Raw genomic sequence first — 24147 nt, 5'->3', positions numbered from 1 at the left:
ATCAATATGAAGAGTTTATATACTCTATATCAATCATTAAATGCATAGTCGGGGAATTACTTTTAACATGTTTCGATACAAGGAAATACAGCGAATAATAGTGGGGAGTGGGAACTCCAACGCAAGAAAGCGCTCATAAGGAATCCCCCGTTTTATTACCAATGTGTCGAAAACAATTTATCATAATGCAATAACCCGTAGTTCAATAATATCTCGCAACCTCGTGTGTTTTTGTTATCTCTTAAAATATTTTTACAGCTCTGCTTTTTCTCTTTTTGTAACTAATTATAATTTCTACTTAAATTATTTATTAATACACGGAGAAAACGAGTCTCGAAAATATAGTAATAATTACAATATTTTAGTAAAATTTACTAACAGAAATAAATAAATACATTTCATTTTGTAATTATTCCAAAACGTTTAGTAAAATTTACAGTTCAGTAATTATTACAATATGCAGATTTTAAAAATTCCTATACGTAATAGATTTTTTACTATCATGATTGAATTTTTTTTAAACAGAGTTGTAAATTTTATTACATCAATTTTTAATAAATACAATACAACGGAAAGTATATTTTACAAAGCAATATAGTAAATATTACATTTCTGAGATTTGATAAATTATTGAACGGAATATAAATTTTGCTATTCATGAAATACAATTTACTACGTGTATTATGAATTTTATTATGCGCATAAGAAATACTACTAAGTACATAGTATACAAAAATTACTAAACGTTTAGTAATTTTGTACTATGTTGAAACCATATCGTTGTAACCCGGCGAGCGCTCCACTCAGTTCTGCCCAAACGGCTTTGGAATAGTGTGTACTGTTAACCTGTCTTCAGGAAACATAACCTATAAAATTGTATAGTGATTATTTGAGTGAAGGTGAAATATATGTGCATGTGCTTGTGATTAAAAAAAGTGAAAATGGAACTGCCGGTTATAGACGCTCCTTTGAAATCTAACAGCATGTTAATATTTATTATATTATTATATATAATCATAATTAATGTCTTTTCCTACAAATACACAACATATTGTACTATGACAATAACTTTTTAAATTAAATGTTTTGTTATAACAATAATAGCAAATTGAATCATTTATTTATCCTTTATAGACTCACTGAATTTTTTATGATGAATAATTTTTAAATTAGATAAATAGTTATAAATCTAGTTAACACTAAATTGTCAACTAGTGTACAGTCAACTATGCTCGAATCAATGATTTCAAATTAATTAATTATACTTTAAAAATTTAATTGTTTATAAATCTTTATAATAGTCACATATATATATTTGTTTATAAGTATGAAAAGATTCATGTATTAAGATAAAAAAATGCATTATGTATTTATTAATAATTCGTATAAATATATTATTTTTTACAATCAGTTAATTTTAATTCTTACTTTTCAAATTACGGAAGCTTATTGTAATTATTAATTGCAATTATTCCTAAGCAGGTTTTGTACTATTCCATATTTGCGATGTATATTTTACTAAGCAGTATAGTAAATATTCCTTTATCCGTATTGTAAAAATTACTAACCACGATAAGTATAATATACTAATGTGATTAATAATATTTCCTATATTTTCAATAGCGGTTCAACATTACAATCTAAATATAGTAATTTTTACCCATATTTTTTAGTAAAAATTACTATATTTTTTTCTCCGTGTAAAAGATCATTGGCTTAAGTAAAACGTGCATACATTTTTCTATACAATAGAAAATGAAATTACTATAAGAAAATAAGGTTTTTTTATCCTTGTTCATAATTTGTCATTCAATCGCATATAAAAAATTAATTTTCTCTTTTAATATAAATAAGAGGACAATACAGATTCCCATAAAAGCCTGGTGAGAATCTATATTGGGAACTACGCTGGGTTCCTGTATGGATTTGTTTGACACGGAAATATGTCAAGTTCCAATAACTGGATAATTTTTAATTATTTTCATTTAAGCGCAAAAAAAAATATGTTATAATATTTAAAAATAAGTTTCTTGCAATCAACAGCTTATTCCATTCTTCATAACATATCTGTTAGATAACTCAAGGAAATTATCAAACAATAGAGTGAAATTAAGAAAATGTGTCAAAATTACATAATTCATTGACGATTTAAAAAATTATCTCAGTAATTATTTAGAATAATATTGGCCCATAAGCAAAATATACATCAGAAAGAACTGAGTTTAAAAAAGAATGTGCTTAACATAAGCAACACTTATGTGGGCATACGAAAGTAGTAAAAATTACAACGCGCCTCAGGCGTGAAATTTAAGTACACACGGTTACAGCTATTTCTTGGTATCAAGCCATTATACTCCCGAGCTTATATAAATCAACATGAGTTCTTAGCGAATTAAACACAAAGACTTTTTTTTAAAGTCACATGCCCAGAAGAGTTTTTAAGCTAAATATATTTATTTTTGAAACGACACTTCTTATTTGGAAACAGTGAGTTCATTTTTCAGGTGAAGAAGTTTCAAAAAAAAAAAATGAAGCCTCTTATTTTATATTATTTTAAAAATTATAGATAGTAAATTTTTATCAATAATTTATCTATTTTTTTCTATTGTTAGTTTGTAATTTTAAGAATTTCAACGGATGCTTATAACGGGGTGCCTGGTACGAAGCTTCAGAGTACGGTTGAATGGTAAAAGCTTTCTGGACTCAGTGACTGCTGATTGAGGAGGAGAAGAGGTTTATGATGGGAAGGTTTATGTCGGGTAGTCAACTCTATTGGAAATTAATCCTGGGTCGAAAAATTTCGACTGAATTTAGTCTTATTGGACTATTTGATCTGTTTTTGATCTTTTACAAAAATTTAAAGCTGTTTTTGATCTGTTGTTTTAAAAAACAATTGCATTACGGGCAAACAAGACTAGATTAATTTTTGAACTTCAGAAATTTTAGTTCTGAAAATTTGCAAGGACGAAACTGGATTAAATCATGGACTTAGAAGATTTTCATTTATGGGCAATATTTATAAAAAAAATCGGTCTGTCGGTTGACCCTGCGGGCCAGCCCCAAAACTTCCCGCCTATTTCGAGCTCCTTGAGCTCAGAAAATTGTTGTAGATACATTTTTTCTTCGAGCGCGAAAATACTTTTGTATGCCTTTGTTTTCGAAAGAAAACGTTTTTTACGATTTTTTCTCAAACGATATCTCTCGAACGAATAAACCGATTAAGACGATCAAGGCGACAATCGACATCTTTTATTGAGTTCTATAACTGATCAGATTTTTGAATTGATTCATCAAGTCGTTTTTGAAATACTTTCAAAATACTAAAAAAAAAAAAAAATTTGGAATTAATCGGGTCAGTCATTTCGAAAATATTTGGAAAAAACCATTATCCACCATTTCTTTCTCCCGCGATATCTCTCGAACGAATTAACCGATTGAAATTGAAAATTATAGTAACAGTTACAATATATTATAAAAGTGGTTCCCATACTGCATGGTAACCGGTTTTTTTGAAATGTTGATTATAGGAACGGCTCCCATATATATTATGGTAATCATTCTTATAATTATAGGTATAATTTCCATATGGTATCGGAAAATTCCTATAGAATTATGGTAATCGTTACCATGTAACTATGATAATGGTTACCATAGTATTATGGTAATGATTACTATAATATTATGGGAATGGCTACCATATTATTATGGTAATGGTGACCATAATATTATGGTAATAATTCCCATATGTTATGGTAATCATTACCATAATATTATAAGAACAGTTATCATAGTTTATAGGACTTATTCCCATATACACTTAGGAACCATTGCAATGTGGTTACAGGATCGGTTACTATTTGCTTAAGTGAACTATTCCTATAAGTATGGTAGCCATTACCATGATTATTTCACATGCGATATGGAAACTGTTACCATAATGATAGAAATTGTTCCCATACTTATGAGAACTTTTCCCAGAAAGTATGGGTCTATATCCCATAATTCCAAGTAATCATTACCATAACGGTATGGGATGATATTTCATAAACGTACTAGGAACAGTTAGTATAATTTTTTCCCCGTGTAAAAACTGTTTTTATCCTTAAAAACAATTGAACTAAGGCCAATAATTATAATAAAAAAGTCTGTTTTTAGTTTAAACCCGATTTAAAATAGACTAAATATCATACGAAAATAAGTTTGATTTCGGCCTGGATAAAGAATAGTACGGGCGAAAACAGATTAAATTCCTCTATAAAATAAATACGATTTATCAACTTGAATCAAACAAAAAATATTTGAATTTATCATTTACTTAAAAACAGATCTAATTTTTTGACCGGGAACGCATGAAATTTTTTTTGTTCTAAGTAAATTTTCGTTTTAAATTCATGTGGGAATAATTTCTTGGGATAAGTAAAAATTTTCCTAAAACGAGTAAATATACTTCATTTTGTGTAAAATTACATAAAACTAAAATAGCGGATCAATTAATATTTTGATTTGTATGATTGTTTTATTGTTCATAAAAAGTTTTTACAGTTCATATCGTCTCGGATATTTCTTTAACAAATGTTGATTTTTTTTTACTTTGTTGCAAATTTATTGGATGTCCTCCCTGTCGGATTGGTCGAGAGCCTGGTAAGCTATTGTGAAGTTTTACTACCAGTAACACATACAGCCATATGAATATATATGTAGCAAACACCATACGAGAGAAGTGTTGAGTCTACATAAAAATCAGTCACTTTATTAGTTAGTCATTCTCTTTTGTGCCTTGCACTACAGTATAACAGAATTCAAAATTGAAATACGATATATGTTATTTTTAATTTACCAAGTACACTCAGAATTTGTGATTATTTGGCGTCATAATTTCATTATAAATTTCAAAAATGAAGACCGTTAATCATTGTTGTTGTTTTGGTTTGTCTACAGCATCAATACTTATTGGATTACTCAATATTGTAAGTGATCAATTTTACTTATCAGAGTTCTATGAAAATGCTAGCCTATATAATGATACAGTAGTTCATTTTACTTAAATACGAGGATCAAGGATTTTAAATTTTGTTATTTATTTAGATAACTGCAAATCGAATTACATGAATAAGATATATTTTTTTATTGGCAATAATATTTTTCAGATATTTTTGAAATTCGTAATTTATGCAGTTATCGCATTTCGTCGACAGCTAGATTTCTGTGAATTATTCAATTTTATACTTCCATTTTGTGCTGACTATATCAACAGATTAGATAGCATATCTACATTTATTGTTATTAAATATGTAGCAGCAATAATGATGATGGTTGGTTCAGATCAGGTAAGAAAAAGTTATTTTTTTTTTTTTAATCAAAATTGTAGGTTTTTTTCAAACTAACCAAGATTTGGATTATTTTCGAAATGTATTTTTAGTATGAGTGTGTAAATAATTTAAAATCATGGTTGTTTGTATCACAGCGAATCACGGGTAACAATATTTAGCAAAAAAGTCAAAATTTGGTCGAAATTACACCGGAACCATACACGGAAAGAAAATTATAGAAAGTATTTCTATGTATTATGGGAATGGTTCCCATAATGGTATAGGAATTGTACCCATAGTATTATAGGTATGGTTCCTATATATTATAGGAACCACTCCTATACCATTATGGGAACCTTTCCCATAATATTATAGGAACAGTTCCTATACCAAAATTGGAACCATTCCTACAATAGTATAGGAACTATTCTATAATATTATGGAAACGGTTCCCATAATACAATAAGAATGGTTCCTATAATATTATAGGAATGGTTCCAATTTTGGTATAGTAAATGTTTCTATAATATTATGGAAATGGTTCCCGTAATGGTATAGGAATTGTACCCATACTATTATAGGTATGGTTCCTATATATTATAGGAACCACTCCTATACCATTATGGGAACCTTTCCCATAATATTATAGGAACAGTTCCTATACCAAAATTGGAACCATTCCTACAATAGTATAGGAACTATTCTATAATATTATGAAAACGGTTAACAATAAGAATGGTTCCTATAATATTATAGGAATGGTTCCAATTTTGGTATAGGAAATGTTTCTATAATATTATGGAAATGGTTCCCGTAATGGTATAGGAATTGTACCCATACTATCATAGGTATGGTTCCTATATATTATAGGAACCACTCCTATACCATTATGGGAACCTTTCCCATAATATTATAGGAACAGTTCCTATACCAAAATTGGAACCATTCCTACAATAGTATAGGAACTATTCTATAATATTATGAAAACGGTTCCCATAATACAATAAGAATGGTTCCTATAATATTATAGGAATGGTTCCAATTTTGGTATAGGAAATGTTTCTATAATATTATGGAAATGGTTTCCATAATGGTATAGGGATAGTTTTTATAATTTATAGGAACCATTCCATAATGGTATAGGGATGGTTTTTATAATTTATAGGAACCATTCCTTAATAGTATGGGTATAATTCCTATACCATTATGGGAACCATTCCCATAATACATAATAATACTTCCTATAATTTTTTTTCCGTGTAGAAGTAATTTCACACTTTTTTTGAATTAATATTTTCATGATAGTATAGGAACCATTCCTATAATATTATGGGAATCGTTACCATAATGGTATAGGAATTGTACTCATACTATTATAGGAATGGTTCCTATATATTATAGGAACCATCCCTATACTATTATGGGAACTATTCCCATAATATTATAGGAACAGTTCCTATACCAAAATTGGAACCATTCCTATAATATTATAGAAACCATTCCTATAATAGTATAGGAACTATTCTATAATATTATGGGAATGGTTCTTAAAATTTATAGGAATAGTTCCTATATATTATGGGAATGATTCCCATAATATTGGAAGTATTCTCATGAATTATAGGAACCATTCCTATAATTATTGGAACTGCTCCCATAACTTATGGTCGTCATTCCTATAATGTTATAGGATGAAATTTCATAAAATTATAGGAACCATTCCCATGATTTCCTTTTCGTAGACGTTTATTAAAAAAAGGCCTGAAATCCTACGAAACCTTACTGAAACCGTAGAATTTTATTGAAAAAGGTCGAAAGTTGGTCTTATACACGCCGAAACTTTATTATTCCTAATAAAGAGGCCGAAAATTGGCCGATAAATTGAGTCAGCCTGTTTTCGGTTTCTTAGGCCTAATTATTGACCATTTTTCGACCTGGATAGTTTTCAGCCATGTTTTCACTACTTTAGCATTTTCTTCGGCCGTAGAACAATTTCAATACAATTTTCGCTTGCAATATTGTTTAATGGGATCGAACTATTCGATTCAACCTTTCTTTTTATTCAAATTACAAATCGAACAGTTATACTCGATCCGATTCAAACACGATTGGCGGCCCCTAATTTTATTAATTCATTAAACTGTAAAAGTGACGAATCAACAACAAATCAAGAAAATCTAAATGCTGTTAACTTATATTTTTTTCTCTTATTAACTCTGACTAAAAGTTCCGATTGAATTCTATAGAGAACAATAAAGTCTCAATGGATTTCTGATTGAAGTAAATGAGATTTTAGGAGTAAAGAATATAGATTTTCTTGGTCTTAATGGGATCAGTAGAATCTTTAACCAGAAAAATGTAAACGTTGGGAGCTGAAAAAAGCAGCGGATAAAATATTTCATTGAAGATAATATAAAATAATTTTTTACTTCCAGAAGATACATCAACTAATGTGGCCGCACTTAGTTGTCCATTTTATAGAAATTTCGATAACAATACTATTTATGATTTATTATGTGTTGTCTTGTATTTTACATCCTGGAAAACACAATTTGAAACTTTTGTGGTATGGAGGATTGTTTGTTGGAGTATGGCTAAGTATGTCACTGATTAACAGAATATATGTTAAAATAGATTATTATTTCATAACACTTAATACTTATCATTATTACACAGAAAAAACAGTTAACTTGAATCAAGGAAAATATTCTTGATTCAAGAAATTTTTTTTGATCGATTCGGAAAATAAAAATTTACTTGCCCCAAGTAAACAATTACCTTCAAATTTTTATCTTGAATCAAAATTTTTTTTCTCACGTCAACATATTTTTACGCTTAAATCAAAAAATTTTCACTTGTTTCAAGAGTTTATATTTCTTAAAGTAAGAGATATTTTTTGGAGCAAGATACATTATTTTTTTGTAGCAATATTGCATTTTTTTGGTTAAAGAAAATAAATTTCTCGGAACAAGTACTTATTCTTTTCACGCAAGTATTTTTGTATTCTCTGACCAAGACAACAAAAGTTGCTTAAGCCAAGAGAAAAAATTTCTTGAGAGAAAAGATCGATGTGGAGAGGGGGAAAATCACCGGTGCTAGGCAGTAGCAGCGGGAGTAGTTCGGTGCTCGCCACTAGATTGCGCTTACCATTTGTAGTGTGTCCCTGGTACGAAAGATATTCTAGAATTGTTAAATTCCAAATTTCAGTACGATTTTATTTGAGCACTTTGTCATTTGACCGAGCTACAAGTACCTCTTTGAATTGTACTATAGTATATCCTATAATACATCATGACTTAAATATTTAATATTAAAGTTTACTTGAAAGATTTTTTGCGAAATAAAAATACAAAAAATTACGTTTCAGATAAAAAAAAAAAAAAAAAAAAAAAAAAAGAATCAACACGTCAATCTTTTGTAGAGAGAATAAAATTTTTGATTGAGAAAAATTTAAGTCTGTATTAAAGAAGCAAACTTTAAGAGCAAGAAATTTTTTTTTCTTGACCCAAGCAACTTTTATTTTCTCTTAAGTAATTTATTTTTCGGAGCAAGAGAATTTTTTTCTTGCGCCAAGAAATTTTTTCTTGGCTCAAGGGTTTCTTTTTTTTTTAATCAAAAGACGTTTATTTTTTGGAGCAAGAAATTTTTTTTCCTTGGGGCAAGGAAAAATATCTTGGTTCAAGTAAACTTTTTTTCGTTCAAAACTTTGATTTTTTGGAGTGAGAAATTTTTTTTCTTGGGGTAAGAAAAAGTTTCTTGGCCGAAGTTAAACTTTTTTTCGATCAAAAAGTTGATTTTTTGGCCAGAGATGACTTATTTTCTTTAGCCTAGAATTTCTTTTCTTAAACCAAGAAATTTTCAATTTCGCTTCAAAAATAACTTTTTTTGGAGCAAGAGAATTTACTGTCTTGAACCAAAAAAAAGTTTTTGAATCAAGTATTTTATTTTTATTGAATCAAGACAGAAAATTCGGAAGACAATAATTTTCTTGAACCAAGTTAACTGTTTTTTCTGTGTATGACTCTTTTTTCTAGTTATCATATTTTACTGTATAAGCATTTCTGTATCTGCTGTTTTTTTTAATACTTAAAATTATATTGACGAGGTCATAGATTCTATTGTGTAGCATTATTATTAATAGAAGTAAGAAGCAATACGATCTCTTAGGAATTCGGATAGTTTAAGATCGAACGAAATCGAGATACTACCACGAGAAATTAAAAAAATAGCTTTTTCATAGTTTATTTGATAAGACGTAAATTTGAAAGAGTTAAAATAAACAAAAAAAATTAATATTTGAGCTCGAAAAAAGCTACAATTCGTAATATCCTCCGAGAATTTGAGAAATTTAAAATATTCAGTAATGATCCTTTTTTCAAGTTTTGATCACGATTATGAATTCTCTATAAATTCAATGTTTTTTAACAGAAAGTTATAGAAATAATTGGTAAGAAAAGTTGCGGGAACTTTGAATTGAACGAGCGAGTTATTATATGAAGGGTGATGCGGAATGATCGTTATTCTGAGTTTTGGTGACAAGACGGTCTTGTGACTAAAGAACCTAAATGATGTGCCTGTTCTAATGCGAAATGACCGTCACAAATTTTCCGGTCAGAGCCCGTCATTTCGGACCGTCAAAAATTTTTTTATCACAAATTTCGTCAGTCACGTCTAGCTAGATGATTTGTGATCGTCATCAAATTTTTGAACACAAATTTAGGCTTGGTCATGAACTTTGTCAGTCACAACAAGCTAGATGATTAGACGCAATCTTGTTTGCAAATGATTGAAAGATTTATTTTTTCCTTCGTATTCTTATCTCATGGTACTTTTGAGAAAATGGCGGTTTCAAATTTTGAATTTGTATAAAAGTTAGAAAGGCGTTTGTAAGATGTCGCCATAATTGTGACGGTTCGTCATTTTATAAACGGTCCGCTGACGGTCTTGTGACCATGACGTGACGGTCAAAAAATGACCTGACGGTCAGCTTCACATCACTATTATAATATGAAACATCCTGAAAAAACTTCAGAAATAGTGATTTTTCAAAAGTTTTGATGATGATATTATTTAATCTATCAAACCGATTGCAATATTTCATAGAGAAATTATTAAACATCATGAAGCCAAAAGGCCGGTATAAGTTTTGGAACATACAAGGAATTACAATATGCGTTATTTGACAAAAACAAAGTAAATTTTTATTTCTACAATTTTTCTTTGTCGATACCCTCTGAACTAATTAATCGATTTTGACGTTTGAGGCAGGAGTTGAAGCAGTTTTTCAGCCTCTTACGCTGAAACGTTATTAGAGTCAATAAGCGAATTTTACGATTTTTTAGATTATAAGAAAGAAACACTTTTTCGAAATTCTTTCGGCAGTGATATCTCTTGATTAATTCCGATTTTAATGGTTGAGGCGGCTCTGCTTAAAAAATCCGATATATTCTTATATCCGTGTATTTAAGGTCCATACTAAACTATAATACTTCTCATAAAACTCATTCATTCTTAGAAAATCTGTATGGGAATTTATGAGAATCTATTGGATCCTATGGGATTTTCTAAACTGGGGATATTCTACGCAGCTTATAGAGTTAATTAGATTTTGAAATAAATCCATCAAGTATACTGAGGGTTATCCAAAAACAATTTTTTTTTCAAAAGATGTTATTTTTGGAATAACTCAAAAGGTTCTATACCAATTAAGCTCAAGTTCTCACCTAATTCAAAATTACTTGTTAGTTTGTTTAATTTCAATTATAAACGTTCGTATATGTTTATGTGAGTTTTTTTTCAAGGTGTCAACATTCATTTTTGGATTGTGATCAACAGTCGTGTCAAGGAAATAAAACGTCAGAAACATTTTTCCATCATTGAAGTTATAGTGGATGATGATACACAAAATTAAAATGCGGAATGATCAACACATATTTAGTGAGACTTTTAGTAACGTCTTCTTATCATATACTTTAATTTGTTTAATCTCATGTTACTTAATAATAACATTTAGGTTTAGCTGTAACTTAAATTTACTCGTAGAATATAATAATTTGTTTATCCATTTATTAATATTACTACTAACCCGGGAAAAAATCATCAGGCTTGGTCATGCATGATCGTGCATGATTCAGGTATAATCGTGCATGATCCAGGCACGTTTTTGCACGATCATGCAAAGACATGTTTAATCATGCATGACAAGGCAAGAATAGTCATGCATGATTCATGCAATATCATGCATGACCAAGTTCAATCATGAATGATCATGCATGTCTTTGCATGAATCGTGCCAAGTCATGAATGATCATTCATGACTAAGTTTGATCATGCATGATATTGCATAAAACATGCATGACTATTCCCGCCTCGTCGCGCATGACCATGCATGATAGATCCCGGCTATGCATGACCATGCATGCTCTTGCATGAATCGTACAAAGGCATGCATCAATCATGCATGGTAATGCATGATTAAGCATAATCAGGTCTGATGATTTTTTCCCGGAAAGACACAATTATCTTTTACTATTGCTAAGTATAATATAAAATAGACAATTATTTTATCCATTGCTAATATATTTATCAACAAAAATAAATATTTATATTATAATTATTTACTCATAACCACTAAAAAAACCCACAAAAAATAGTATAGTAATTATTGCCATAGTCAACACAAAAGAAATAAAAACAAAAGTTAATCGAAAACTAACGGCCAATTCCAAGTATACCAGGTGTTCCAGGTATATTAGGTATTCCAGGTATTTTGTGAGTTAATGACCCTTCAACGTTTATGGTTACATACGGATCGTTGTCAGCTTCATTAAATGCATATCGAACAGAAAATTTACCATCTGGTAAACCTGGCAATATTTTATGATATGGGATTTGATATTTTCTTATTTCATAATCTTGACCCTGTAAATAAATAAATTTAATAATCATAGTTTATACAACGGGGGTGAGTTGTGACGATTGTCAACACAACGAGCGTCTTATACAGGAATGTACTCGATTCCCTGGTTGCAAAGTTGACGGCAAGGTGGCGACAAACTATTACTGTATTTTTTCGCCAAGTTCAATGCAATAAGTTGTCGACTAATAAGTTGACGGATAGATACGGCAAAATTTTTAGCAGTATTTATATAGTTTAGGCTAGCATGTCACTAAAGAAACTTGTTTGAAAATTTATTTTATAACTCATTAATTGGAATATTTGAATTTGTATTTTAATACTTAGATAAATTACCTTCATACTTTCAGGAAAATCAGTTTTGATTGGCATTTTTAGTGTTATTATATCTCCAGGACTAAATATTTCGGATGATACATCTCCAAAGTATGGATTATTTGGTGCAATATCTATTGTTATTTTCTCCACTTTGACTTGTACAGTTGGCTGAAATCATTTTATTACTATCGTCATTAATAAATTAATAATACTTTATGCTTCGTACGTACTAAGGAGCGAATAATTAGACAATGACATTGCCGCGACATGAGCGTAAGGCTTATGATGTATTACCATAATGTAAGTGGTCAAAATAAGGATTAGAGCGTTAATGTATAAAATATCCAAAAAAAATATAAAAAACGATAGTTTTTCAATTTTTTTGTTGATAATATTATACTTAAACTAAAGAACGAATTACATTATATTATTTGCTGATCGAAACATACTATGAAGACGAAGAGTTCGTATAATTTTGACATCTCAGTACAATATACAGTGGACTCTCGATAACTCAAACTTCAAGGGAAGTGATAAAAACTTCGAGTTAACGAGTTTTCGACTTAACAAGATGTTCGAAATTTGCAAGTAGATTAGACCAAAAATTAAGAAAACAATTGATTTCTGTCATATAAAACATATTTATTTTAATTATGGTTGATAAAGCACTGGCAGGTAGTCCGTATTGAGCTGCTACGTCTTTTCTTTTCATCCCAGTTTTTACAGCGTTAATAACATCGAACTTTTCTTGTAAAGTTAAAGTTATGGTAATGATTAATTGGGATTATGGGATACAGACCCATATTTTCCGGGAAAAGTTCTCATAAGTATGGGAATAATTCCCATCATTATGATAACAGTTTCCATATAGCATGTGAACGAATTATGGCAATAATTCCCATATTCATGGGAATAGTTCCCATAAGCAAATAGAAACCAATCCTATAACCATATTGTGACGGTTTCTAAGTGCATATGAAATAAACCCTATATATTATGGTAAAAATTCCCATAATATTATGGTCATCGTTCCCATGATATTATGGTAAACGTTACTATATATTATAGTATTCATTCTCATTATGTATGGAAATTATTATCATGTATTGTGGTAATGGTCACCATGATGTTATGGTTATGGTTACTATAGCATAATGACACTATTTGTGCCACCATATCACCAGATCCAGAATTTGATTTACCGGCTTTTAAAATTTTTGGTGTTAATAGTACATTGCATAGTTAGGACACTAAGATAGTCTTTATGTGGCGAGGGCAATGTTTTCACCACGAGTAGTAGGGTATCATACACGGGCCAAAGGCCCAAATTTATCGGTCAATCACTTCGATGCTAAATCAATTAGTAATAAGACGCATAGGCAATGTGGCGAGGGCAATGTTTTCACCACGAGTAGTAGGGTTCCATACACGGGCCAAAGGCCCAAATTTATCGGTCAATCACTTCGATGCTAAATCAATTAGTAATAAGACGCATAGCTTATTCACTATTGTAATTCATTTGATATGAAAACCATTCCCATAATTTACTGTAATTTTGACTGTAAATTTCACTCTATGGAGTTGGGTTTTTTTTTGGATTCTTTATAATTTTTTTTTTTCATGTTATAAAAAGTTATAAAAATGTATCAAGAGGTTGATAGGTGTAATAAATTTTGTTTATCATAAAGCAATAAAAAAAAAAACAATTATAGAATCCAATTTTGATTGAATCTTATTTTTTTACTCTAGCCTAGTGGTTAGCTTAAAAATATATTTTATTTCATTCATGGTATAAAAAAATTTTATCAAGTCTTCTTTTACTCATCGTCAGTAATACTTACACAGAAATTCAAAATTAACGCAACAAAAATAATACAAAAGTGTTGAAAAAATATATAAAAATGTGTCTATTAAATAATTACTTAATAAAAATAATTATAATAAATACAATCGCTGTACTGGCATGTCCAAATTCGGCCTCAAAATCTCAGTGTAAAGAATACAAGTATAAAAATTACGAAAATCGTACAAATATATTATCAACTTTATCAGACACACGTTGTATTAATGAAATATCATTAACTGGAACCCATCAATCAATGACCCATTCAACTGCAGATTTGAAACTACGTAAGCAAGAGTTAAATATTACCGAACAATTGACGTACGGAGTCCGTGTTTTCGATATCGCATTGAGGATTAACTTAAACTTTATTGATATCTATTCACGTGGTGTATTTTTATACATTTACTGATTTGATGTATGAGATCAATGCATTTTTAAAATCATATCCAAGAGAGTTCGTTGTTATGATAATAAATACGGATTATCATGATAATAATGATTTCAATTATGATCCTCATAATAATTACTGTGGCTTATTAAACAATCATTGTTCTGATTATGTTGGTGGACAACGTCTTGTTAAGTATTGGTCATTAGATAGTACTCTTGGTGATTTACGCGGTAAAATATTACTGTAGTTTATAATTTTAGAGAGAGTAAGTTGGTGTCGGTTTTTACCCCTACTCTTAGAAGACATCCAATCTCACACCGTTACTACACATTAACATTACAAACCGAAAATTTTCACCAATGCTTAAAGGTGACTTACTCTCCCTATACGAAAAAAATATATATCCGGATATATCTGGGCAAATCTGCATATATGAGACATATATTTATATATATGTTGCATATATGTGACATATTCCAGATTTGCCCGGATATATCCGGATATCCATTTTTTTCGAATGGGTCTGGGAAGACTTTATAAGCGAAAGTGATAGTGCCAGACAGCCGTCCATCTATACTTGTATCGTATTCCTACTTCACCTATCCTATAATTAAAATTATTAATTACAGGTAAATATAAAACATTGCCATTATTTATTTAGTTGTTTATTAATATTTTATTATTTTCTATTGGTTCCATAAAAAATTTATCGGTAAAAAAAAGACTTAAAATTTATGTACAATTTTTAATAAATATTTAACGTTAATGAGTTTGAAAAATAATTAGAATCTCCAGGTTCCCTGGATACCAAAGTGAGGTTCGACATTTCTTCCGGGAAGCTTTTGTGCACCACCTCCAGCGCTTATTTGGCCATTTTTACCTTCATAGATATTATGCTGGTAATCTAAATTCCAACTTGGACGACGTTCCGGGCCTTCTAAAGGTTTTGTGTGTTGAAAGACAATAGATCCTTGGGGTTCAGGTGAACGACGGAATCTCCAGGTTCCCTGGATACCAACGTGAGGTTCAACATTTCTTCCAGGAAGCTTTTGTGCCCCTCCTGAAGCGCTGATTTGGCCATTTTTACCTTCATAGATGTTATGCTGGTAGTCTAAATTCCAACTCGGACGACGTTCCGGGCCTCCGAAAGGTTTTGTGTGTTGGAAGACAATAGATCCTTGGGGTTCAGGTGAACGACGGAATCTCCAGGTTCCCTGGATACCAACGTGAGGTTCAACATTTCTTCCAGGAAGCTTTTGTGCCCCTCCTGAAGCGCTGATTTGGCCATTTTTACCTTCATAGATGTTATGCTGGTAATCTAAATTCCAACTTGGACGACGTTCCGGGCCTCCCAAAGGCTTTGTGTGTTGAAAGACAATGGATCCTTGTGGATCAGCTGAGCGACTGTAGCGTGGAGGGTTCGATGGAAATTTCGGACGATTCTTTGAGAAAGAAAAATTTTTGTTTTTATTATTATAAGATCTTTAGAGTATATATTCCAATATATTTTTCTACAACTTGGAATTTGCTACTTACTATGTATGGTGGAGGTTGATGACCATCTTTGATCCCAGGTTGACTTAGAACTATTGCCAAAGTACTCAAAAGCCAAATAAAAATAACTCTCATTTTAGAAATTATATTTGTAGATACTTATTTTAATTTGTAAGTATTAGATGAGCTGAGAAGACGTTGAAGAACTCTGATCCTTCCATCGACTCGGGTTGCTTTTATACTTCATTTCAATAACTTGAATTATATCAGGGGAATCACTAAAAACATGTTAAGATGTTAAGTTCTATAAGAATTTATAGTGGAGTGGGAACCCCGACGAAGAGCTGACAGTAAGGAATCCCCGTTTCTTTTATTGCAGTTTCGTATCGTGTGATTGTGTATATGCGTTGTCTTGTTTATGACTCACTTATCGCAGAGCAGCCGTCTGTAGGTCAATGATATGTATTTATAAATCATGCATCTCTCAGATATCTTTATTACATACACTGACTAAGATTTTTTAAACTTTTCCTTAAAAAAAAAATTACTTATGACTTTTTCATTCTTTCATGCTTTTAATCTCTAACATTCTTCTTGTATTGGGATGATATTTATATGTTGATTAGTGTGTAAATATCAACATTTCTGATTTCGAAAAAATGGCTGATGATTATAATATAAACCGTAGTAAAGATTTTTTGAACTTAAATTTTCAGCGATTTTAGTTACAATTCAATTGCTGCTGAAATATTTAAATATACACATGCAAAATTAACTTACCTTTTCCGAAAAGATAGAATATTATTCTAATAATTTCTAAATTAGCAAAATAATGTAGAAAAAAATCCAAACAGCAAACAACATAAAAGTAGTATCATATCATAAAATATTATTAAGCTCCAGACAACCGCTTTGTGATAAGAAGTACATCAATAAAATAACACGCACGCATACAAACACAATACGAAGCTGACATCACAGAATCGGGGATTCCTTACTGTCTGCGCTATATCGCCGGAGTTCCCACTTCCCTACTATTTTTTTTTTATATCTCACATTTTAACTTGTTTTAGGTGATTCCCCTTATACGAAACAATTCTTGAAGATTGAGTATATAAACTGCTCGAACGAGTCGTTCAATCACAGTTCTACAACTTGTTCTACAAACGTTTGAAACTCTTAAAATATTGTAATAACGGTGAATATAGTTTTCAAGATGAAAGTTACTTTTATTTGGCTGGTCGCTATTTTGGCAATAGTCTCAGGTGAACCTGGGATTCATAATAAGGATGGCCATCAGCCCGCTCCATACATAGTAAGTTATAAGATTATAATTATGTTAATAAATAAAGTAATCAACATTTAAAATGATTATTATGATAACAACACAAATAAATTGTTTTTATAACAGAATCGTCCTAAACCTCCATCGAATCCTCCACGCTACAGTCGCTCAGCTGATCCCCAAGGATCCATTGTCTTTCAACACACAAAACCTTTGGGAGGCCCGGAACGTCGTCCAAGTTGGAATTTAGACTACCAGCATAACATCTATGAAGGTAAAAATGGCCAAGTAAGCGCTTCAGGTGGCGCACAAAAGCTTCCTGGAAGAAATGTTGAACCTCACATTGGTATTCAAGGAACGTGGAGATTCCGTCGTTCACCTGAACCCCAAGGATCTATAGTCTTTCAACACACAAAACCTTTGGGAGGCCCGGAACGTCGTCCAAGTTGGAATTTAGATTACCAGCATAACATCTATGAAGGCAAAAATGGCCAAATCAGCGCTTCAGGAGGGGCACAAAAGCTTCCTGGAAGAAATGTTGAACCTCACGTTGGTATCCAGGGAACCTGGAGATTCCGTCGTTCACCTGAACCTCAAGGATCTATCGTCTTTCAACACACAAAACCTTTGGGAGGCCCGGAACGTCGTCCAAGTTGGAATTTAGATTACCAGCATAACATCTATGAAGGCAAAAATGGCCAAATCAGCGCTTCAGGAGGGGCACAAAAGCTTCCTGGAAGAAATGTTGAACCTCACGTTGGTATCCAGGGAACCTGGAGATTCCGTCGTTCACCTGAACCTCAAGGATCTATCGTCTTTCAACACACAAAACCTTTGGGAGGCCCGGAACGTCGTCCAAGTTGGAATTTAGATTACCAGCATAACATCTATGAAGGCAAAAATGGCCAAATCAGCGCTTCAGGAGGGGCACAAAAGCTTCCTGGAAGAAATGTTGAACCTCACGTTGGTATCCAGGGAACCTGGAGATTCCGTCGTTCACCTGAACCTCAAGGATCCATTGTCTTCCAACACACAAAGCCTTTCGGAGGCCCGGAACGTCGTCCAAGTTGGAATTTAGATTACCAACATAACATCTATGAAGGCAAAAATGGCCAAGTAAGCGCTTCAGGAGGTGCACAAAAGCTTCCTGGAAGAAATGTTGAACCTCACGTTGGTATCCAAGGAACGTGGAGATTCCGTCGTTCTCCAGAACCTCAAGGATCTATCGTCTTTCAACACACAAAGCCTCTAGATGGACCAGAGCGTCGTCCAAGTTGGAATTTAGATTACCAACATAACATCTATGAAGGTAAAAATGGCCAAATCAGCGCTTCAGGAGGTGCACAAAAGCTTCCTGGAAGAAATGTTGAACCTCACGTTGGTATCCAAGGAACCTGGAGATTCCGTCGTTCACCTGAACCTCAAGGATCGATTGTCTTTCAACACACAAAACCTTTCGGAGGCCCGGAACGTCGTCCAAGTTGGAATTTAGACTACCAGCATAACATCTATGAAGGTAAAAATGGCCAAATCAGCGCTTCAGGAGGGGCACAAAAGCTTCCTGGAAGAAATGTTGAACCTCACATTGGTATCCAAGGTACTTGGAGATTCTAATATGAAACGAATACTCACTAAAAATACGAATTTATCAAACATTGTATATAAATTCTCAGTGCTTACTACGTACCTGTCATGTTCTTACATTAAAATAAACCGTACATAACTATTAACTAAAAAATCCAGTTTTTCATTTCCACTTCATAAACCCATATTCTTTGTCTTTTTTTGTTCTAACGATGAATCATATTATAATTGCAATTCTTTGTTATTATTATTTATAATTTTTAATTAATCGATGAATTATTTCCTTACACAAATTCCCAAAAAATACAGAGAAATATATGAGAATTCAAACATTCCCTAATATTATTTATTCATATTATTTTCTATGGATTTCGTAGGCTACTCGAGAACTTGTTTGAAATGTTTGTTAGAATTTTTCAACACTATTAGATCATACGATAGGTTTTGAAGTTGAAATTATTTTATTAAAATAAAAATTCTTATGTTATAACTTTGCCTTAATTTACTGTAATGGCATTGTATTGAAACTTGGCTTTTGATAAAAAAGATAAGAACACTTATTTAGGGGATGATTCACAATAATGACTCGACAATTACCCTTCGGATGGTAGGAATTTTATTGAAGCGGGAATTTTCTAGGTAGGCATGTTTCGGCTGACTTCAATTGGGTAGAGTTTTATTATTGATAGGGTCGCTTATGACCGTCGTATACCTGCCGATCCTTTTTCGGTCGAAATCAAAATGTGCAATTTAAATTTGTAGTAAATGACAAAAAAATTTGGTTATAAACTATGAACACAACTTTAATCGTAAATAACTTCTAAAGGCATGATTTTTTCGAAAAAATCAAGGAGACCTTTTTTGTAGAGCGGAAAATTTTCTATTAAAATTGTTCTTGATCCTAGTTGTATATTTATTTGCTTCAGAGATTAGAAATTAAAAGCAAAAAATTAAAAAATCCCATGTTATTTGAATGGGAAATATAACATGATTTCGGCACGGTTCAATATGAAAATTAAGAGCTTGTTTAGGTTGGATAATTTTTTTTAGGACAAAAACTAATAGTTCAGGGGGCGACAGCAAACAAAATAACAATTTGGAAAATAACGGACACCCTAATATATATACATAATTAAATATAAATATGTATTAATAATTAGATATTCTTTCGGATCGCACATAATTTTAAATTTTAATATCTAATTGTAAGATTGTCCCTAGATCCTAAAAATTTTAAATTATTTCTGGGTCTTAAATTCTACCCTTAGTAAAATGTAATAAATCTTATCTGCTATTTTTTTTTTTTAATTCATATACTTTACCACAACTTGCAAAACCATCAATTTCTTCAGTAAATTTTGATCTAGTAGCAGTCATAAGAAAGTTCGACTGAAACTCGGTTTCATGAGTATCATCCACTTTCTATACGAAATATAAAAAAGTTTGGAAAATTCAAAAGTGCACGTCTCAACGTTCATTCATCACAAAAAAAAAAAAAAAAATAAAATAACATAAGATAAAACTGAGATGATCGGAAGCGCCCATGTGTGGCCAAAGATTGAACTATTTATATGTATATTAGGGTGGTCGTTAAAAATTAAATTTCCTGAGGCGCCCTATAAAAAATTTATTTTTATTGAAAAAATACGTGGGGAATTTGGTTTTTTTTTTTTTAATTGAAAAGAACACGTACCACAGGATGATCAACGTTCATTTTTCGATACTATCGCGGTTTTTTTTTTTAAATATCTCATGACATACGCAAATTAAAAGAAAAAATCATAGGAAAAATTTTGTAGGAAATTGAAGTCTTCACAAAAAAGTTACTTATTTTCGTAAGATATTTGGTCACGATGAAATAAATTTAATAGTAATAATCAACTGTCATAAATGACGAATGAAGTAAATTAATAATTTTTTGTAATATAGATTTTTGATGCAAAAAGAAGACTTTATTTAAAATAAAAAAAAACACATACCTACAAATTCAAAATAGCCCAAATGGCCATTAATCGCCAACAGTAAAATTTGACCGCCAATTGACAATTCAAATAGCCCAATTGGCGGTAACTAGCCCAATCTGGCAACACTGATGACATTAAGGCCATTCTCCAAGGGTGCTCCCCACTTTTTTCCAAAAAATGTGGCGCCTCCTGGTGGCCAGCAGCCGCACTAAAAAAGTACTAGAGCTGAAAAACTTTATAATTAAATTAAAATTATTTAAAATAAGCAGATGCAAAAAATATAAATTTTGTAATGAATAAAACAATTAAGATTATTTTTTAAAATCATTAGTTGGTTTAAGAAAAATTTAAAACCTGAGGTTGGAAAATAATATTTTCATTGACCTTGAACTGTCAATAGCATATTTATTTTATATGAGTAATTAAAAAATAATTTTAATATTTATCCAAAATAAGCCAACGCACAAGTAATTTTAAAGACACGTAGAATATTAAAAAAATTACTTACAGTAATTATAAATACCCAGTTGAGCGTAGTTTCTTCAATAAATTTCAGCATTATATTTGCCATTTAGTAACTTTTTATTTTGACAGATGTAAACATCAGGTCTGTACTATTTTGTGGGCGCGTGCAGGGCGCTCAAATATAGTAGCGGGAAAAATTAAATTTTTAAAAAATTCAATTCTTTCAGAATTAGTAACCCTGGAGAGAATGAATTCGCCTTACTTATATGTATATACAATAACGTATGATTACATATGAGGTACATATAATTATGTATTTGTATAACATTATCATATCAACATTTATATATACAATGTAAAAATAAAAATTGTTGATTTTTTTTTACTTAAATTCTTTAATCTACGATGATGAAATCATTAAAAAAAATGTATGTACTTATATTCAAGAAACGATCAAATATTGATCTTATTGACTTTCGTTGATACTTATTTGACTGAACTTGTATAAAGATATTTCCGTTATTCAACAAATATTATTTGGTGAAAGTAAATAATTTACATTTGTGATTGTCTGTTGAATAAGTACATGATTTTTTTTTTTTGATTTAGTAATCATAGATGAGAAAATAACTGAAAAACATCTGAATTTTGAAAAATTTTCGCAAGATAGTTTATAGGAGATGAAATAGCCTAAAAAAAAGTCATACGGTATTTTATGACAAGTCTCATAGTTTCGCCAAAATAGTCAAAAATATTTCAATCCTTCGTACTTCAAACTTTAACTTGATAATACTTATGAACTGGTGGATTTATCAAAAAATGATAAGGGCCTTTTTTTTATAGCACGTCGAATTTCTATAAAAAATGTATATAAATTTGTTCGACCTAGCGATCTGCTCATAAGTTATAACTCTTGACAAAATAATTTTCTGATCGATTTTAAGGGCTTGACACTGAAATAAAAATAACTTAATAAAACAATGCGGAGTTTCGAAAAATTTTATGCGTCATACATTGTCAGGAATAAATTTACTGATTAAAAAAAGGGGTATGACTTTTTGTGATAAGTCAGCTAGTTTCGCCGGAAAAGTAAATAGACCTGAAAATTTACTATGAATTTGTTTTCAAGCTTAAATTACTTTCTCGAAGTCAAGTTAGAGTAATTTTTGAAATCTTTTTACTTTTTCGGCGAAACTATCGGACTTACCATAAAATGTCATAGAATCTTTTTTGTAGATAATTTTATTTCCTATAAATTGTAGTAACAGTTACTATCAGGATGGTAATATTTACTATCAGGGTGATAATATTTACTTCTGCAATAAATTTCGTAACAGTTACTGTCAGGATGGCAACAATTATAATTTCTGATGGTAACTGTTACCATCTGAATGATAAATATAACTATTTAAAATAATATAATAATTAACTCTAGTTAACATACAGGATTGTAACAATTATCATAAATATATGGTGAATATTACAATCTACATGATTTATATACAATCATGTAGATAATATTTACTACTATCTGATTGATGGTAGAAATTTTTACCATAGCTAGATAGTAACTTTTATTATTTATTTAATGAGTGTAACATTTCGAGGTCCCACATACGCTAAATCTTTTTTTTTTAATGATTTTCAAAGCAACTGAAGAAAATTTCAGCTACCGTTAAAAAAAAAATTTCATTTTTGCGGGCACAATGAGATACTTCCTAAAAATGGTTAAAAAAGAAATTTCTGGATACTAAACAAATTTAATGAAATTAAATTTTTTTGTGAGTAACTTACATAAAGAAAAATTATATTTTACACAATTATTGGTTACAAAAGAAAAAAAGAAGTTTAATAGTTTTTATCATAAAACAAAAGTCTAACACTTTTTGACTGACACTCGACTTGTGAAAAATAAAAAAAAAAAATTCAAAATAATGCTCAATTATAGTTACAAAAGTGATTTTAGAATGTTTGAAAAATTAAAAAAAAAATTTCAGGGATACCTCATTTTGCCTCCCGTCTCCTAATTTATATGAATTTATTAATAACAATATTATTATAACAGTTATGTCTTATTATAATTTTTTTTTTGTATTACTATTTTATTATTTACTTATTAATATTTGTATCATCAACCCTCGCGGTTTCGGAAATACCGAAATAATACCGAAATTATACGGTATAAATACTGCATAAATATGGTATTACTCGAGTTATTTTAGCCAGTTTTTTTGCCGCATTATTACCAAAAATTTACGAAATAAATTCCTAATATTTACGGTAATAAAACAGAAAAAATACGGTATTTTCACAGAATTAAAACAGTAATTATACAGCATATTTATAGTATATTTTCGGCATTTTTGCAGCATCAAACCGTTCTACCCAGAAAAAAATTTATATATAATTATATAAAATTTTATTCAGATATATATTATTTTATATAATTATATAGAACCTTATAAAGTTATATATTAAATAACTGTCATGAAAAAAAAAATAAAAATAAAAATACCCGTTAACTCGTGGGCTCAATCCCGAGACCTATTCGTTCAAAGTCTGATCTGGTAGCCAT

At 30.5% G+C, this 24147-nt stretch overlaps 3 protein-coding genes across 3 annotated transcripts; 2 read left to right on the top strand and 1 right to left on the bottom strand.

The window, feature by feature from the left end:
• Positions 1–4698: 4698 nt before the first annotated feature.
• LOC103575136 (uncharacterized) lies at positions 4699–11907 on the top strand. The gene is made up of 4 exons (XM_008554791.3): positions 4699–4967; positions 5148–5327; positions 7745–7907; positions 11111–11907. Exons 1-4 carry the CDS (start codon positions 4896–4898, stop codon positions 11218–11220), a joined length of 525 nt encoding a protein of 174 aa, XP_008553013.1. The 5' UTR covers positions 4699–4895; the 3' UTR covers positions 11221–11907.
• Positions 11908–15429: 3522 nt separating this feature from the next.
• LOC103575137 (uncharacterized) lies at positions 15430–16493 on the bottom strand. The gene is made up of 2 exons (XM_008554792.3): positions 16317–16493; positions 15430–16222 (listed from the first exon to the last, which is right to left on the bottom strand). The coding sequence occupies exons 1-2, from the start codon at positions 16407–16409 to the stop codon at positions 15563–15565; spliced, it is 753 nt and encodes a 250-aa protein (XP_008553014.2). The 5' UTR covers positions 16410–16493; the 3' UTR covers positions 15430–15562.
• Positions 16494–17414: 921 nt separating this feature from the next.
• Positions 17415–19477, top strand: LOC103575138 (uncharacterized). Its single transcript, XM_014443847.2, has 2 exons — positions 17415–17589; positions 17686–19477. The coding sequence occupies exons 1-2, from the start codon at positions 17491–17493 to the stop codon at positions 19171–19173; spliced, it is 1587 nt and encodes a 528-aa protein (XP_014299333.2). The 5' UTR covers positions 17415–17490; the 3' UTR covers positions 19174–19477.
• Positions 19478–24147: the final 4670 nt, after the last annotated feature.

Source organism: Microplitis demolitor, chromosome 6, assembly GCF_026212275.2.
Source record: "Microplitis demolitor isolate Queensland-Clemson2020A chromosome 6, iyMicDemo2.1a, whole genome shotgun sequence".
NCBI lineage: Eukaryota > Metazoa > Arthropoda > Insecta > Hymenoptera > Braconidae > Microplitis > Microplitis demolitor.
This window is presented reverse-complemented; position numbering and strand designations above follow the sequence as displayed.